We start from the raw sequence: 19,619 nt of genomic DNA on the forward strand, positions 1-19,619 counted from the left end.
ATATAGCAAAATAATGTTTATTTCCACAACATATTTAATAAGTACCTACATTATATTATATTGTGAATCTATATGTCTGTCTGTTACCTCTTCATGCTTATTTGCTGAAGAAATTTTAATGGAATTTGGTGATATGATTGTCTGCAGGGCAGGGGATTGTCGTAAGGGCTACTGGCGCCTGTGTGCAAAAAAAGGATTTTGGCGCCCCTTTAGGCAAATTTTTTGGGATCTTGGTTTTGGCGCCCCTAAAGATGGCAATTTGGCGCCCCTAGAGGATGGCGCCCGTGTGCATTGCCCACATTGCACATATGGTAGCGGAGGCCCTGAATTTGTCTGAGCCCCGAGAAAGAACTGAAGACCCATCCTCATCACATTGATGAGTGGCAGTCTTCCACCGTGCGTTATTTGCGTAACTTTCTGCCGCGCACCGTAAAACTCTGGAACGAACTGTCACCAGCAGTATTTCCGGACTAACATGACCGGCAAACCTTCAAGAAGAGAGCGTATTCCTTGGCAACGCACATGCTGCAGCTCTTCTGATGTTGCGAGTGTCAATGTCAAAGGCAACGGTAGTTGCTTTCCATCAGGTGACCCGTTTGGTCCTTTGCCCCCTTATTTTATAAAAAGAGTACTTTAGATGGATAGGAAAAACATACGGTAACTGTGCAATAAACTTTGGTGCAAGGAATTTGCACGCATGATTTATTATTAAAATATGTATTTTTTTATATTCGCTTGGACGCCTACAAAATTGTTAGAAGATAATAAAACTAAAATAATACCTACCGGAAAATATTATGTTTTTTGTTGTACAAATGTCTTAGGAGGTACAAATTCAAAATAGGTAACAATTATAACAATACATAGATACGTTAATGTGTTTTAAAATGGTTTAAGAATAATATATAATTTGTTTCACATAAAACGTCAAAAACATAAAATATTAAATAATAATGTGTATCATGAGGATTTAAAACAAACGCCTTTTTTAGTATATTTTTATTGCTTTAGTTAAAATATTAATTATTATTGTTTACCTTGTGTGAGCATTAAATTACTTTTGGTATATACTTATTTTATGCATTCACAGTTCATATAAAATAAACATAAATTACATTTTACGTGCAAAAATAAAACATTATCAAGTCATTACGAGGGCTGCTATTTATGTATCCGGAATTAAAAAAAGAAACAAACATATATCATTTAATATGGTTTTATTGCTTTTGATGATCGACACACTTTTGCATACGCTGGAACCAATTTTCATAGCACTTTTTCCATTCTGATTGAGGTATCTCCAAAACGTGCATTTTGAACGCATCAACAGCCTCTTCGCGGCTCGAAAAACGTTGACCACGTAATTTGTTCTTCGCGTATGGAAATAAAAAGAAATCGTTAGGTGCCAAATCAGGGCTGTACGGCGGATGACCAGTCAATTCGATCTTTTGACCCTCCAAAAACTGAGTTGTTTCAGCTGAGGTGTGACAGCTAGCATTGTCGTGATGTAATATGATTCTGCGTTGTCGGTTGTCCTTTCTTATTTCTTCAAAGACTTCTGGTAAACAAATGGTCGTATACCATTCAGAATTAACCGTTTTACGATTCTCTAATGGCACTGTAGCCACATGCCCATTAATTCCAAAAAAACAGGCGACCATTTGCTTCAAAGTACTTTTTGCACGAGTAACTTTTGTTGGTTTCGGCTCATCTTGGAACACCCACACCGTTGACTGTTGTTTAGTTTCGGGGTCATATGCATAGATCCAAGATTCATCACCTGTGTAGATATTATAAACGGCTTTTGACGTACCACGGTTGTATTTTTTTATCATTTTTTTGCACCAATCGACACGAGCCCGTTTTTGATCGATTGTCAAGTTGTGCGGAATCCAACGCGAACATATTTTTTTACAGCCAAATGTTCGTGTAATATCTTATGTATGCTCGTCATACTTATGCCTACGGACGCCTCTATCTCGCGATATGTAACATGACGATCACGCATTATTAGTTCCCGCACAGCATCTATATTTTGTGGGACAACAGCTGTTTTTGGGCGACCTTCTTTATTTTCATCCGTGAGCATAGACCGCCCACGATTAAACTCACTGTACCAGTGATAAATAGTGGTTTTTGATGGTGCTTCATCTCTAAAAGTTGCGGTGAGTTGAATAAAGCACTGTTGTTGATTTAGCCCACGCCGAAAATCGTAGTAAATCATTGCACGAAAATGTTCACGCGTTAAATCCATGGCAAATGAAGACACGCAATTTTCAAAATGACGCCACAATGGAAAAATAATTGACAGTCACATGAAACAAAATGTATTCTTCAACCAAAGAGTTCTATTTTCAAATGTTGTAATTACTTTTTAAATATTGTTCTTGTAAGTGGCCAGTTCCGGATACATAAATAGCAGCCCTCGTAATGTGACCCTATTTTTATATTTTTTAATTCGAAATGAAACTATATTTTCGTTCAGTAAATTAATGCCAACTTTTTTTACTTTTAACTTTTAACCCTTTACATTAACATCCTATTGTATTTAGCTACATGGTATGTTACAATAGGTTACAATCCATCGAAATGTATTATACAAGGTGTAACAAATCTAAGTGTACTTTAGTTAGGGTGTCTATCCCTTATATAAAGTTCACTGTGAAAGTAGCAGCGCTGAAAGAGAAAAACTTTTTTTTGTGATTTGTATGCCCGAGCGTCATGAATTTTTCCATAAAATGGTGAATAAAAGTGACTCTTTCGGCGCTGCTACTTTCACAGTGAACTCTGTACACTATACAGGGAAACCATACTCAGTATGCACCCTAAAGTATTAATAGTTTTTTTACATCCTGTATATCTAAAATGATTTCGAATAGAAATGTATGAAACCCTCTTACTAACATTTTACTCAGAGTTTATAACTATTGAAGGTCCGCTGTTTTTGTCTGCCACGTGTTTCTCCAATGTGTGACGTTGTATAAAGGTTTTCCAGAGTTTAAATATTTTTATCACCAAATATTGTAATGTATTAAAACATTTAAGAATAAGAATAAGTTTTAAAGAACTTTTTTGTTTGAATGTAGTATTTGGGAGTTATTAGTTTATTAACCTTTAACTATGGACGCGCGGTCTCACAGACCGCTCGTACCCTGCAAGAATTGCATCTACCCTACTTCCCCTTAAGCTTCACACTTGCGGCGCTCAGTAGCTTCAGTTTTACTGCAAGTTTGCAAAGTTATTTTGGTTTGAACTTCGAGCGCGGTCTGTGAGACCCCATGTCCATGCTTCACATACAATGAATTATGTTTGTGTCTTCGGTAGTGCGCAATCAGTATCTAAATAAAACATCTTGAAATAACTTCTGCTTATGTTTTTTTAGTGAAATTCTTCGTTGTGATACATAAAAAACTTGGAATTGGTCAAACGATTGGAATATTGCACTAAAAATGTTCTAAGGAACAAATTTGGGTCTAGGAGAGCTAATATTTAGGAAATATTTTTTTTACAACAAAAACTAATTGGATCTGTATGATCTAGATAACTAAAATAAATACTAACGACAATATGTTTAGTTACATTTAAGCTATAATTACGTTTGTCATGGCCTTTACCGTGTGAAATAGCTGCCAATAATTTTGTCCATGTTCGACCTATGTCAAAATTTTATGTTATATGTTCAGAAGTTTAAATTCCAATTTTTATATTAAATATGGCTTATATTAATAGACAATTAAGGCAAAAAGTTTCAAAACTTATGTTTATTATATAATAATGTCATTTTTTCGTCACAGGTGAATGAAAATCTTAAAAGTGACTTGTTTGCTTAAAATGGTTCATTTTACAATATAATTCAGAATTTTGGATATTTAACCCATACATTCCCTAAATCAATTGCGTGTTAAGGCATTTAAGCAAAAATAATACAAAAAAGTCTTTAATTTACCTGAAAAACAGATGAAAATACGAGCGGTCTGTCAGACCCCATGTCCATAAGTATGTTACAACTTTTAGATGTCCATAGTTAAAGGTTAATAAAAATAATTTAAAAAACCTGAAAAACTATTTCTGACTTATGTTGTTTTAGCAAGAAATAGGGTGAGTGGTAAGTATATAATTATTATGCCAAAATAATCGTTGTAATTAACAGTTTTATTGCTTATTATTAAACATTACACTTAAAATATTTGTAACCTTATTAACATATCACAATATATTATACTTTGTCACTTTTTAAAAGCTTTAAGGTACGCAGTCAAATTCCCCATACATTTCCATTTTGATTATTTTCAACTAAAGATGTTGTTATAAAATGACTTAATTCAAGATATAAATTATAAAATGACTTCCAAATGCAGTCCTGAACTTGAAGTCACTGGACTCATGTGTTTTAATCAATGAACGTACCTTTTTCGTGGTATTATTTAAATAGGAAGGAATGTGAATTGACTTGCGTGATTTTTACCCAGGATGTGCATCTACCGGCAAAGAACCATTTTTAGTAAAAAAAAAAGGATTTAAAAAAAGTGACTTATTCAGAGGTTTTTCAAATGACCGATTTATTTAATTTTTTTATCAGTTGTACATCAATCATTTGTAAAGCAAATTCTGTACGTCTTCCTCACTTAGATTGACCAGTCTAGCCGACTCCGTCCACAGTCTACCCGCTAATTTCTCATCATAAGCTGTCTTTCTGCCTCTAGCAGGTTCACAGTTCCTATAGAAGCCGCCACTGGTACTCCCCGCTTCTCTATCTAAAGCCACATGGAGCGCAGTCTGCACACCCTCCCAAGGAGTCTTTTGGACGTATTTTAATATTATAGTAGCTAGTATACCGATTGTCCCAGCAAAGGTAAGGTATATTGGTGTTCCGACTGCCCCTGGATCTACGGCATGGATTACCACGTTACTCTGTATCCTTCTAGCCAGTTCCATAGTAAATAAAGTCAGGCATAGCTTGCTGTTGGCATATACCCGTACTGCTGACCAGCGGTTCACAGAATTTAAGTTTTCAATGTCTGTAAGACCGAAATAGTGTAGTACGGACGATATGTTGATGATTCTAGCTGGTTCGTCTTTGGATTGTCGTAACAAAGGCAGTAGCAGGAGAGTTAGAAGGTAGGCTCCGTAATAGTTGACAGCCATGATGTAGTTTAGCCCGTCAGATGTGTGGAACTGATGGCGCGCGCAGGTTCCAGCATTGTTCACTAGAATGTCCACTCTCCTTTCGTTTTCGTGGATGTCCTTTGCGAATTTCCGTACGGAGGACATCAAGGATAGATCCAGTAGTTTGAAGACAACCTTGTCGCTGCCGCTTCTTTGGATGATGGCTTTCGTACCGGTCTCGCCTTCAACCTCAAAGGGGCAGGCCACGATCACCCTGGCTCCCCTTTCAGCCAGGTCTACCGCCATCTCCAAACCCATGCCCGAAGTACCACCCGTGATGATCACCGTTCTACCATCCAGCCTCCTCTTGGAAGTACAGATCCCATTACCTTGTTTCACGTAATGTACCACAATTAATATCACAAGAACTACAATCATAAAGATGATCATTTTTCGCTATTTATTTTGTCGTTAGTTTTAAGTTATGTCCTCCAAAGGCAATTTATAAATAACGACGTTAAACTATGGTTTCACTTATATACTAGTATAGCATTCTCACAAAAACGTCCGAAATATAGGGTTCCTTAAGCCCATTCTTATGATTTTTATCCATTTGCGATTGCGTTAAAAAAATTAATTAAATATTTAACAGTAGGTTAATGTTTGGAGCTTTTTTTTTATAAAGAAAAATTTATCAGAGAAGTTTATTCATAGGAAGATAGTTCGTAGTTTGGTCGTGCTATGACAAACCCATATTACGTCTTATTGTTGTTCTATAAAAATACTAACTTCCTACTTTGTGGAAAATACGGAACCCTTTTAAAATATTTAAAGTGTCCTCAGCGCTAACCAACGACCGATATTAAAAAATGCTTATTGATAACCCCATTAGTTCTCTGTCGGAGCACGAGACCCTTTCTAAACTTTCATTATTAAATTATACTCATTGATTGTTACTAGCCGTCCCGGCAAACATCGTTTTGCCATATAAGTTATTTCGGGAAGATATTGGCTGACTCTCTGACCTATCGAAACTAATCCGTTTAACCCATCAATCCCCAAACGGCAGGCGGCTGCCGCATAACAATTGAAAATCTATTGTGTCTGCGATACCCACGATGGGGCTGTTAAATTGGTATCTACAGTTATTTCGGAGCATACTGTTGCCAAAGACCGTGTTAAGAGAATAAAATATGTCAGCCACTCGGATATCGTAGATTCGATTCTCGCGGTGGAACAACTTAGGACAATGCAAGCTCAATTTTTCAAAGGATAGTTCTCTCATTACACTGCACGCTCCTTCCCGTAATCATCTTCAATTCAACGCTGCGGCTGTGAGGAAGCACAGTACCTCCAGCGTCCCAGCTTCACACGAATATACCAGGAGAGTAGCCCCAGTGCCGTAAATAGGGCGGTGCCACCGGTGCCCAGGGCGTAGACTCTTGGGGCGCATGAAATGCCAGACCAGGCAGACTCAGATTTTTTCGAATTGCTCCCGATAAGTACTTCCCGCTGCGCCCCAGAGATGTGTTCCAACGTAGAAAAAAATATATACATAACACAGAACATAATATAACCTTCTCCTTTTTGGAAGTCAGTTAAAAAACAAGGGTGCAGTTATAATATAAGCTCGCACAGGGCGCAAAAAAGGCTATTTACGGCACTGAGTAGCCCTACGGCCCATAAAGTGACAGTCGAGTAGGCAATTTACTACGACCTTATAAATTTCGTGTCTCACCTACCGGGCATTTTTAATTTGTATTTTTTTTAATATACTAAATTGTTAGGGCACCGAATTTTATTAACCCTGTAACGGTAGATGTTACACTAAATTTATAAGGTCGTGGTAAAGTGCCTACTTGAACCACCTTTCGTGTTGGTTATCCACGCGTCGGATGGGCATGCGAAGAGTCATCAAGTCTGTTCTCTCACCTGTGGTAGCGGTAGTCAGAGGCGGCATACGGCGTGGGTGGTGTGAGGTGTGAGTCACCGCCTACGGCCTCGTTGTCTAAGGGGCCTGGCACCCCTTAGTCCACGAGTTTTTTTAGGATTTGCAAGGTCGTCCTCTTGCGTCATAAATCAGGGGGCCTCACAAAATATATCTTGCCCACATCAAAAGGTCCTCGTCACTGCGGTCAGTGGTAACCAAAAACTAATATGTAATAACTGACATGGCATGAAACCACCATCATGAAAACTTGTGCGGGAGGCATTAAGAGGATACACCAGGGGCTAGAGAAATGAAAAAAAAGTACGTGTAATATCTATAGCTGTGTCTCCCTTACCTCAAGCATATATCTACCGCAGAACGCGATAGAGACAACTGCAGAAAATCAACGTTCGTTGTCCCCTGATTCCTTCTCCAAAACTTAACCGATTTAAGTACTTTTTTCATTAAAGATTAAAGAAAGGCTTGAGCTGTGTTCCTATGTTTTATTTTTTTTTGTATAATCTAGCCAAATCTGTTTTCTGGAAGTTTGAATACAGTGGAAAAATGTGGCCATTTTTTTGGGTTTTTGAACGTTCATATCTTATTAAATAATTAAATTATGAAAAAAAAGAAAACATAGGGACATTGTATTAGTGGCCGTAAATATTCACTTATAATACCACAAGAGCTTCAAAATTATCGGGTATTTCCCGATAGGTTCGTTGCAAACAAATGAAGGAGTCAAGTTTTTCAGGTTAAAAAATCACGAGCGCGAAGCGCGAGTGATTTTTCCTGAAAAACTTGACGACTTTATTTGTTTGCAGGGAACCTTGAGGGAAATGCCAGATAATTTTGAAGCTCGTGTGGTATTCGGGGGATTATTTTTCCGTCCCAAATGTCGGCCAATAGAATTAGAATTTGTTTTTTATATATAGCAACTACCAGAGAAAATTTTCAAAAAATTATCAGTATAATACCATGTAGGTTGTACCACGTGACGTCGAATGGTGCAATTCTATTGGTCGATATTTGGGTCGGAAAAATAATCAGGAAAAAATTATAACTCTACTAGCATTATCCAGGGAGGAAACAGGGGACAACGTTTGTATGGAAAAAAGGGTGGTGTGGACTCCTCTTAATTATCAATTATTTATCATTGTTATAATTAGTGCACCTAAAAAATTTTTTGTGGAATTGATCAGCAGCCCATGATTGTGATGAAATAAATAGCCAACGCCAACGCCTGTTATAAATAAATAGCAACAGTAAGTAAATATTAACATTTTACAAAATTTAGGCAACTGCATTTTTTGTAAGCAGGTACTATCAGAGAAATAGCTCCGCATAGGCAGATGGCGGACCTAAGTAATTTGGACGCGTACCAGTATAGAGTGAAAGTAGACTAAAAATTGTTTCTTTTTTTTTACGAAATAAGGGGGCAAACGAGCAAACGGGTCACCTGATGGAAAGCAACTTCCGTCGCCCATGGACACTCGCAGCATCAGAAGAGCTGCAAGTGCGTTGCCGGCCTTTTAAGAGGGAATAGGGTAATAGGGGAGGGTAGGGAAGGGAATAGGATAGGGGATTGGGCCTCCGGTAAACTCACTCACTCGGCGAAACACAGCGCAAGCGTTGTTTCACGCCGGTTTTCTGTGAGAACGTGGTATTTCTCCGGTCGAGCCGGCCCATTCGTGCCGAAGCATGGCTCTCCTACGTATAAGTGTTTTGTATGGGAGGCCCCCTTAAATATTTACTTTATTTTAATTTTATTAAGTACTAATTATTAAAGTACAAATACAATTAAGGATTTTGTGAAAATTTCAAGTGCCTTACTGTTACTATTACTGATTACGAGCAAAAAAGGCCAAAAAAATCACGTTTCTTGTATGGGAGCCCCCCTTAAATTTTAACTTTATTTTATTTTTAGTATTAAAAAAATCAGTAGTCTAGCTATAGCAGTTCTTGAGTTACAGCCTGGAGACAGACAGATGGACAGACAGACATCGAAGTCTCATGAATATGGTCCCGTTTTCACCCTTTGGGTACGGAACCCTAAAAATAACGATTGATCATACTAGTTGGCTAACACTTATCTAGTAACCGATATCGGGTCAGTTTTAAAAATATCTGAGCAATTTGGCAAACATTCCCCACTTCCTTGAAGCTATGACTTCTCTCGTGACGTCTACGGATTCTCAGAAGACACTTTTTTATTATTTCATTTTGTGTAAAATTGAGGAAGATATATAAATTACAGTTTACAGACGGCGGTAATGCGGTATTCAAACATTACCAAAGATATATTAAGTAGTTTTAGTATAAGTCGTTAGAATTTTTCTCTCGACGTGGTTTCGTAATGAAAATCGCACGAGAATCGTAAAATCGATGAGATTAGAATAATAATTAATCGATATATCGTCGTTGCTGTTTCAATGTATAATAATAGGTACTACAGTCTACGGTATTTTGTGTATTCTTACTCGGAATGTCCATTTTATTGAAAATACGTTTGCAGCAGCTTATGAGCTAGAAACTTGAAATTACGAACACACGTTCCTCTGATGATATATGTAAGTAGGCATGCATTAATGATGATATATTTTTTTAGAAGATGATAGGCTTTTTTGAATACCACCCCCTAATGCTAAGTACTCACATACGGTTTTGCTCGATAGTTTTACACCAAATCGAGCAATAACCACCGTGTGGACCGCAAAACTGACAGCTCGAAGGCTCGCTTCGAGCCGGCTCGATGGAATTAAATGTCAAATATGTAATTTCCTTCGATTTTGAGTAAAACTATCGAGCAAAACCGTATGTGAGTACTTAGCATTAGGTGGTTAAAAATCGACCAAGTGCGAGTCATACTCGCGCATGAAGGGTTCCGTACCGATACAGAGCAAAAATAGGCTAAAAATTGTGTTTTTTGTATGTTTTTAAATTTTGCATTTTATTTTAATATTTTTATTAAATATTAAAGTACACATAATATATAACAAAAGAATGTGTGAAAAATTCAAGTGCCTACCTCCTGCCATTATTGATATAGAATATAGATTATAGAGCGAAAAGACCGAATTTTTTAAATTTTAATTTTTAATCAAGTAATTAAAATATTAGGTTTATTTTGTTTTCAGTATTTGCTATTTTAGCGGCAACAGATATCTATACACAATCTGTGAAAATTTCAGAAGTCTAGCTATAGTGGTTCTTGAGATACAGCCTGCTGACAGACAGACGGACAGACAGACGGACAGACAGACGGACAGACAGAAGTCTTAGTAATAGGGTCCCGTTTTTACCCTTTGGGTACGGAACCCTAAAAATGATCAAAATTTTTCAAGAATCACACCGTCAAAGCAGCGATCAAGATCTAGATATTTAGGGTGGGTTGCACCAGAGGCGTGGTTAAAGTTAAGGTTAAAGTTATTTAGCTTTAACTTTAACCTTAACTTTGACCGGAGAAATTGACAGATGACAGCTGGTCCAACAAGGTTATAAAGGAACGTGGGCGGGGGCGCTGCTGGTAAAGGAGAACTGTCAAAAATGGCGTTTTTGTATGATGACAGCGTTAGTTCCTTTTTTCGCCACGTGCAAATAAAACCTTGTCGAGCTCTATGGTTATGGTTAATTAAATGGCGTCTTGATGGCATCCATTTTTAAATTTAACCAAATATTTGACATTTTGCGTTGTAGTTAAAGTTATAGTTACAGTTATAGTTAAAGTTATTTGGTGCAACCCAACCTTAGAATAATATAATCTGTTGCAACATGCATGCGGCCTGCGGGGTCTTTAACTTGGTGAGGTCTCGTCCTTTGCATCTGGGACACTAACCTAGCTACTCCCATCATTTAAAATTCAAACGCGAGACTACATTCTACAATAGCCGTTGATAAGTGAATTGTAGAGAATAGAGCAGCTGTTATATTATTTTTATTGTGAAATGTGATTTGCAAATTGCAAGTAGAAAAATAAATCTAGATATTAGGGAGATCGCAGACGGCACACTTTTTGTTCTATGTTATTCCTTCATCCATAATCCATATACATAATATTATTATGTATCCTTAAATAGCATTTCAGTTCAGAAGCTGAAGCGTAAATAGGTAAGGAACTGAGAGACAGACAGACAATCCCTCACTCTTCAGTTATAGAAATTTAACACCTAAGACAAAAGAATCCCAGGATACGTCTATAATAGTTTTAATTTCAGAAAAATTTACCTACGGCTACCACAATAAATAATAAGCAAAGACAACATATTAATTAAGTAAAAGTAATAAAGTATTATGTAATAACTAATAATTATTTCACAACTATATTATCATTATAATGATATGCAAGTTGTAGCCAGCATGTAGCCAGTAGCTCGTCATGAACTGACATTTTCGTATCACGCTGTCACGTGGACATACGGGGCCTGGGGATATTTTATTGTTTGTAAATTAAAATATCACATGAATATAAATATATTTTTAATAATAATTTACCTTATGAGTTATGATGCAATAAATAAGTGGATTACAAAAGACCAGCGGGGCTAAAATGGTCACATTTAGCAATTCCTCTCAATCAATTCAGAAAATGAATTGTCAAAACTGTCAAACTGACAAATGTCAAATCAGTACAAAAATTCAGAAATGAATTGCAAGCAGAGTTGCATTTACGATTTTATAAAAATGAATCATATTATGATTCATATCATGATTCTTCAAAGTGACTATTTTAGCCCCGCAGTTTCCGCACTCAGAAATCCACACAGTATTACAGACTTCGATCAAGTTTTATTTGTACTGGGTTTTATCCCTGTCCGACATTTTAGAAAAGTTGGTCACTTTTCTAAAATGTCGGACAGACGAAAAAGTTTGTCACATAAATATAATTATTATCTTCTAAAATATACACGTGTTGATCTTTTTACAAAGATTATAAAGTAGATATATTCGTAAATGTAAAGAAGTTTTCGGGACTAACTGACCGGATATGATGTGTGACGTCCCGGAAATACTTTTTTGAGATTTTCAGGAAATTGAATACATATTACTTAAATATATTATGCATAATGCCGTGTGCAGAGGGAGATTTCAGATTGCAAGAACTCTACATTTTCCGCGATAAAAGATATCATCGATCTACTCAACAGTTAACACAATAATATGTTTGGTTTAACAAAATATTTATGATTTGCATGGAAAAAATAGGTCGTAGTAAAGAAAAATTGAACGCAAAAAATACGTCAATACATCTTTGTTTTCGCAAACCGGTCTACGCAAAACCTGTTTTAAATTCAGTCAAAAGTTCAAAATAATATTATTATAATGCTAGCACTTTACATTTCCTACGCCTTTATATGTGTATTGAGTAAGGCTGTCTCAAGTATGAAGTATCTATCCATACTATCTAATATTATAATTTACAAATGCAGAGGTTTGTCTGTCGCTTCATACAAGTTAATCGCTGAGTCGATTTGATAAAATCCTGTATAAAGATAATATTATACGTCTTTAAGTTTGGAGAATGGGTTTAGGCAATGATGAAAAACTCAAAGCAGATATGTTACTACCGCACGCGTTGTGAAGATTCAAATACGGCCCAATTAGGCCATCTGTTGTTTAGTCTGCATCGAGCGCAGTCACGAACGTGCCGCGTCTTGTCTTACCTAAATAAATTGAAAATGACGTCGTGCGCGTTTCGAAAATGTACCAATTATGACTCAAAAAAAAACAAAACACATGGAATCTCTTACCACATGTCTTGATTGCAATAAATGCCTCGATTATTTACATTTTCAATTATTTTTTCGAACAATCTGGAAAAAATCGAATTTTCGTCATAACTCAGTCGAAGAAAGAGACAGCGATACGATTCGACGTTTAAAAATAGAACTGTCTCTTTTATGTAAATGGTTTTTCGTATCTTTTGTTTCACTTATCTGTCAAATTTGTCAATGTTTGCAATTTTGAATTTGAAAATTGTTCGGAAGAGATTTAAGCCGGAAAATAGTATAGACGTAACAGATCTGTATAAGTAGAATATCATTGGGTTTAGGTTTGAAACGTAACGTCTTCTTACATATTTTGTTTTTATTTATCCTCTTTAAGATACCGCATACGCCATAGGTGATGAAAATAATTTGAACTAGATGTTGCCCTAGTTCAAATTATTTTCAATTAGCTCTGTTACGAAAAAAATCGTTTATCGCGCGAAAAACGCACATTTTTCCGGATTAAAAAGTACCTAAGTAGGCAAGTCCTTTGCCCGATTCAAAGTATGTATCTCCATACCAAATTTCAGCAAAATTGGGTTAGAATAGGTATAATCAGACGGATAGAAACGCTTTCGAATCTACAATATTAGTATGGATGATTCACAATAATTTATTACTTCAATAAGTTTCTGAAATGAAAATTCGCATCGTAATTTCATCATCCGGTTTCCCACAACATGAGTCTTATTCATAATGCTACAGTTAAAATGATGAAACATTGTAACAGAGGTGATGATTTGGTGGTGAGTAACGGTGAAACCATCAACCTGTTGGCAGCTGTTGGCACCACTCCGGAGATCGTCGGTTTGATGTTCGCGTTCGTTTTTCGAAAAAGTTGTTCAACCTGAATACTTAGTCAAAATTCTTGCGCATTGCCCATAAAATTAAAAGTGAAAAAAATAGGTCTTTCAGCGCTGCTACTTTCACAGTGAACTCTCTACAGGGAACACATACACACTAAAGTATTATCACTTAGTTTTGTTACAGCCTGTATATCCGTTCAACGATGTCTGATACCTACCTGTAAGTTGTAACACAAGTCCATCAGATACTCAGTAGAACTTTATACAAGAAAATTACCCTTTCCCTGGTTTTTTTTTAATAAAATGAGGTGACAATGAGCAAACGGGTCAGCATTCAGCAACTACCATCGCTTATGGTTCTCGCAACATCAGAAGAGTTACAGGTGCGTTGTCGGGGCCATTCTGATAAGATAACGCATAATTTAATTCTGCCGTAGTAAGCCTATTTATTCTGTTAAACATTTTGAACCAAACCAACGCCGTAGGTACCTACGCAGGCCGCAGCTACACCTTCATAACCTCCAATAACCCCTACCAGTACTCAGTAGTAAATCCACAATTGAATTGATAGAATGTTGCAACGCGGACACACCTACAAATGTCATTCCGATGTGTTCACTGTTCTCTAGCACAGAACAGATACCATAGAGCTACTCAAATATTTCGTGATTTACCACAAGTCTACTCTAGAGCAGTCATTCTCAAAGTGTGCAAACGCCTTGTAGGAGCTCCGCGAGCGACACATAATAGGGAAGATGCGATATTTTTATTTTTTTGCTTATTTTAAAGAACTCCATGTAGAATAGACCACAAGTAAGTTTATTAAAAAATTAAAATACTGGAATTATCTGCAAAAAATGCTGTTTAAATTGTCAATTTTTTTGGTGCCAAAACGGATCTGTAGTCTGTATGACGTCACTACTGTTTGACAATTATTGACAATGGCCCCACCTGATCGTACCTCTCAAAAAGTTGTCATGCCCCGCGTTCAATTTAGCGTCAAAAGCGCTCAAAATAGGCAGCATTTTGAGCGTTTTGATCGTTTTTAACGCTAAATGATACGCGGGGATAGCATGTGTGTCGTCACTGAAATCCGTTCCGTTTCAACTAGTTACTTTTAATTCATAATTTTTGTAAAAAAACAATATTTTTAAATAAAATATTAACCATGCCACAGTGGCCCTTCTTTTATATTTTTTTAACAATTTAATAGCATCATAAATATTATATTTGCATGTTCCCTATTGTTTTTGACACCAGCATGGAGAAAATTCATTAAAAGACATAACATTATTTATTTTGGGGGTCCGTCAAAGATGTCGCTTCTTAAAAGGGTTTGCCATCAAAATAGTTTGAGAACCGCTGCTCTAGACCAAGGGCTCCTAAACTACCATAAGAACCCCAGGGACTGGGACGGAGGGTTCAAAAAACAAACTTTGGAAATCCCTCGTCTAAAATAGTGTCATGCAAAAGTGTTTTATGCAAGTAGGTACTCTACATATATTATGGAAATAATAATTTTTGACCATTTAACATTATTATTATAATTTACAAATTCCTAAAACTCCGGGACTTGAATATTGATGGAGTGATTAACCTATATTTTCATTCAAAACATTGCTTCCGGTATTTCAACTAAGTATTCATATTAATAAATAAGGCAATTCTAATAAAAACGGGTTTAGTTTTCCTACGCAAACAATTCAAATGTTAATTGTTATGGTAAAGTCGAAATTATTATACCAACTTGATACAAAACATACCACTCTATGACTTAATAGCTAATATCTCACGCCTAACTTGTATAAATTGTGATAATCGAAACTAGGTCTATTATAACACCACAGTTTAGTAACAACTGACAAGACATACCTTCACACAGCGACCACATAACCCAATAGACGCCTTTTTTTTTTTTTTTTTTTACGCCAAGAAATGCATTTACGCATTCCGCGGGGTATGGGAGATCCTGACGCGGATATGTGGGACTCACTCGAAAGCCCTACCCACTAAAACTTGGCGGTGCGCCCTCTCTCCGACGACGGAGCCACGGGTACGACACCGCGACCGCAACTCCACCAGCGGTCGTCTGCCTGGTGGTCGGCAGACCCCTCTTCGGAGGGGCGATTACTCGCCCCCCAGGCTGAACAGAGGCCCCAGTGCGGGCTTGTCTAGGCCATTCCTCTCCTTTTGTCGCGATGCGCGGGAGCACGTTGCGCATCACGACTCTCGCGGGGGCTCGGTGCAATGGGTGACGGCTTCCCCTTGCCGTCACCCTGAGCTCCCCATCTATGGCGGGAGGTTGTCGCCGTTGTGGGCGCGACGTCTCCGCCTGGGCCGTCTTCTAGAGTCGAGCGCCTCCCTTTCTCTCGTGTGCTCGGCCTCTTCCTTGGCAGTCATCACCTTCTCTGCGAAGTGTTCGACCGCCCTCCACTCCTCCTCACCGCACAGCATCGAGCGGATCAGTGCTGGCAGTGAGATGTCATTGCCAACCCAATAGACGCCTAATGTTTTGATTTCTCTTAACAAATTATTGTGTCAATGTGCTGAGGTAAGCGACGCGGGGGGAGAGGTAAGAAATGCATTACGATTGGCCAATTCAAATTCACGGCATGTCATAAATCAGAACTAGTGATGGGAAATACGAGAAGCGCTTGTCAAAAGAAATAAAAAAACCAGTACATATTTATTTTAAAGTATGGAATGAAGAAAATACTTTTATTAATTGTGGCAAGCTTCTAAAAATATACAAAAACGTTTTCGGATTATATTAAAAAAGTACCTTATACTTACCTAAGTATATTTAAAAATATACTTTTTTTACAAATTATATATTATATACTTTTTTTAAACTTTTAAAGGGCAAAAATTCTGTAATATTATATGATTTTTGCGAAACTTTTATCGTTTACGCAGCACAATAAGAAAAATCACCCGATTTTGAAACATTCTTCATTGGTGCTCTGCTCCTATTGGTCTTAGCGTGATAATATAATATAGGCTACATAGGATATATAATAAAGCGTTCCTTGATTAATACTGAAAAAAAATTCAAATCGGTCCAGTAGTTACTGAGATCAGCGCGTTCAAACAACAAACAAACACTTCAGCTTTATATTTATTATTAGTATAGATTATTTGACTTGCTAATTCCGCCACATGATTTCTAAGTCACAATGAAATTGATGGAAATTTATTTCTAAAAATAGTTGTTCGCCAATAAAACTGCTTGAAGTTTTAGTGACTAAAAATCTTTACTTGGTTACTTTCTTTACGCTTTCAAGATAAGATTTCATGATTACTTCACAACGCCGACGAAAAACAACGCTTTGTGATGGGTAGATAGTAGTAGTACTAGTAGATGGATGGTTTATCCATATTTCTCTTACTAAAATTGGCAAAAACAATGTTGGTACTGCAGAGCTCAGTAATCGTCGACAATTTTTATTGCTATTTTTTTTTGTGAGATAAGGGGGCAAACGAGCAAACGGGTCACCTGATGGAAAGCAACTTCCGTCGCCTATGGACACTCGCAGCATCAGAAGAGCTGCAGGTGCGTTGCCGGCCTTTTAAGAGGGAATAGGGAAGGGTAGGGATGGGAAGGGAATAGGGGATTGGGCCTCCGGTAAACTCACTCACTCGGCGAAACACAGCGCGAGCGCTGTTTCACGCCGGTTTTCTGTGAGAACGTGGTATTTCTCCGGTCGAGCCGGTCCATTCGTGCCGAAGCATGGCTCTCCCACGTATAGCTGTACGCTTTAAATTATAATCATTAATCAGTTGTTTAACAACAGTTCTACTCAAAATGACTTGAGCATATTATCACGCTTTGTTTCGATTTTCGATTAAAAAAAATATACCTCTGAAAGATAGTTGGTATCACATCACTAGTGACGCGTGACGATAACGGAAGAAAGGATAAGCATTACTAATTTGTATTTGATAGAAAGGGATATGACTTATGTCAAATGCTTTCGTCATGGATTCAGACCAGTGTAATTTGAGCTCTGAATAAATTGATTCTTGACAGTAAAAAAAATATTTTGTATGAAACGCACGAGATGTACATGGGTCACGGATGTGTCGGATAAGTCTTACATATTGTCTGAAAGTATTCGCCTTGCATTAGGCGTCTAGACTAGAGGCTATGTGGTCGCTGCCTTCACACAATATTGGAATATTACTTAAAGTGTCAATAAAGTTTAGGCAAACTTTTTTTTATGAAAGATAGAAGAGCACCTGATAGAAAGCAACTTCCGTCGCCCATGGACACTCGCAGCATCAGAAGAGCTGCAGGTGCGTTGCCAGCCTCTTAAGAGGGAATAGGGTAATAGAGGAGGGTAGGGAAGAGAATAGGGGAGGGTAGGAATTAGGAAAGGAAATAATTATGGGAGGGTAGGGAAGGGAAAAGGGTAGTGGATCGGGCCTCCGGTAAACTCACTCACTCGGCGAAACACAGCGCAAGCGCTGTTTCACGCCGGTTTTCTGTGAGCCCGTGGTATTGCTCGGGTCGAGCCGGCCCATTCGTGCCGAAGCATGGCTCTCCCACGTCAACATATACAAAAATCAATAACTATTCGATATTCGTACTTATAAGTAGTAGTTATTAGTAGAGCTGCTGTTTTATTTAGCTAGCTAAGCCAACTTAAAAAAGTCAAGTTATTTAGCTTAAACTGGCTGTTAGCATTACTTAAACCGCTTAATATTAGCTCATATTTCAGCCAACAACGGCTGAAACTTTTTCAGCTTTTCCCTGATTTCTTATCCATAAGCCTTCGATCAAAAGCCATAAAGAAGTTGTATTTGTAACTTGTAAGTTTTTAGTTGCAATTAATTTAAGTACTGATTTTTATTGCATCATGCATCCATAAGTAAGTAGTGTCAGAACTCAAAATATTATTGTGACGTGATAAAGAGAAAAGTCGCCACGCAAACTATTATTTGCGCGACCACGATCACATAAAATTTATATTATTTAGCAAACGTGAGAAGACATAAGTTTCTACACAACGTGTCTATGGTAGAAATATCTACGCCAGCCATTCCCAAAGCGTTCTGTACCGCGGGACTCCCCAAAGGCCTTGTAGGGGCTCCGTGAGCAATTCATAAATGGGCTTTAGAAATTTCGTCAGACCAGCATAGAGAATAATTAAAAAAAAAATGGGGGGTCTGTTGAAATTGACACTTAAAAGGGTTCCGCCACCAAAAAAGTTTGAGAACCGCTGTTCTACACAATGTGTTGGATATACGCAATTCTGTTTATTGATAGAGCGTAGGACGTAGGTGTAGTCTACGCACCTTTGATATTAAAAACAATCGCACGCAAATTTCACGTAAAAATCGCGCGAACGGACGCGCAATTGAATAAACTAAAATAGATTTGGCCAAGCGCCCCGTCCGCCCAAACTATGTGGGAAACTAGGTCGATACTCTGTTTACCGTGTCACTAATGCAGCTTATATCTAGCAAAGTAACTACCACGTGGTGGCACTGCGGTGGTCTTAGTGCTGTTGAGAAGAGGCAAGTGAATAGACTTAGATAAATGATTGGTCTCGCGCGCGCGGTCGTAGCGCGAGCGCGAGACCAATCATTCATCTAAGTGAATAGGATATGTTACTGCAATGTTTCCACGCTAGAGTCAGAACCAGCATTGACGGTAAACAAAAAGTTTTGTTCGACGTTTGTCAAGGTTTACTGATAATATTCTGAGTCAATATTGCGTATAATATTCCCTATAATTATTGTTACCTTACCTCGAGACTTGGCCATTAATTATTCTGTATTTAAATCTCTCTAAATCTTCAAAAACACGTGTCAACGAACTGGCAGTGGGCTAGATCAGAGACTCCTACGGTTTTCCGTTATTTAGATGGTAAACTATATTTTGTTTCTTTGCTTTTCGGTGTTGTTCATTCATTTGATCCTTAATGTAAAAAAAACAAAGGATTTTTGTATGTGTTCCGATGTCTATGTTACCGGCCAAACCCGATTTCAGGACAAACCAGTTTTGCC

The 19,619-nt window shown here is 37.5% G+C and overlaps 1 protein-coding gene across 1 annotated transcript; it reads right to left on the reverse strand.

Annotated features, from left to right (window-relative positions):
* Positions 1 to 4,590: 4,590 nt before the first annotated feature.
* Positions 4,591 to 5,556, reverse strand: LOC121731219 (retinol dehydrogenase 11-like). Its single transcript, XM_042120574.1, has one exon. It carries the CDS (start codon positions 5,554 to 5,556, stop codon positions 4,591 to 4,593), a length of 966 nt encoding a protein of 321 aa, XP_041976508.1.
* Positions 5,557 to 19,619: the final 14,063 nt, after the last annotated feature.

Source organism: Aricia agestis, chromosome 10 (assembly GCF_905147365.1).
Source record: "Aricia agestis chromosome 10, ilAriAges1.1, whole genome shotgun sequence".
Classification (NCBI taxonomy): Eukaryota; Metazoa; Arthropoda; class Insecta; order Lepidoptera; family Lycaenidae; genus Aricia; species Aricia agestis.

What these genes read in the sequence shown, in the direction of transcription:
- LOC121731219 (XM_042120574.1), bottom strand. Translation starts at nt 5,556, where the DNA reads ATGATCATCTTTATGATTGTAGTTCTTGTGATATTAATTGTGGTACAT.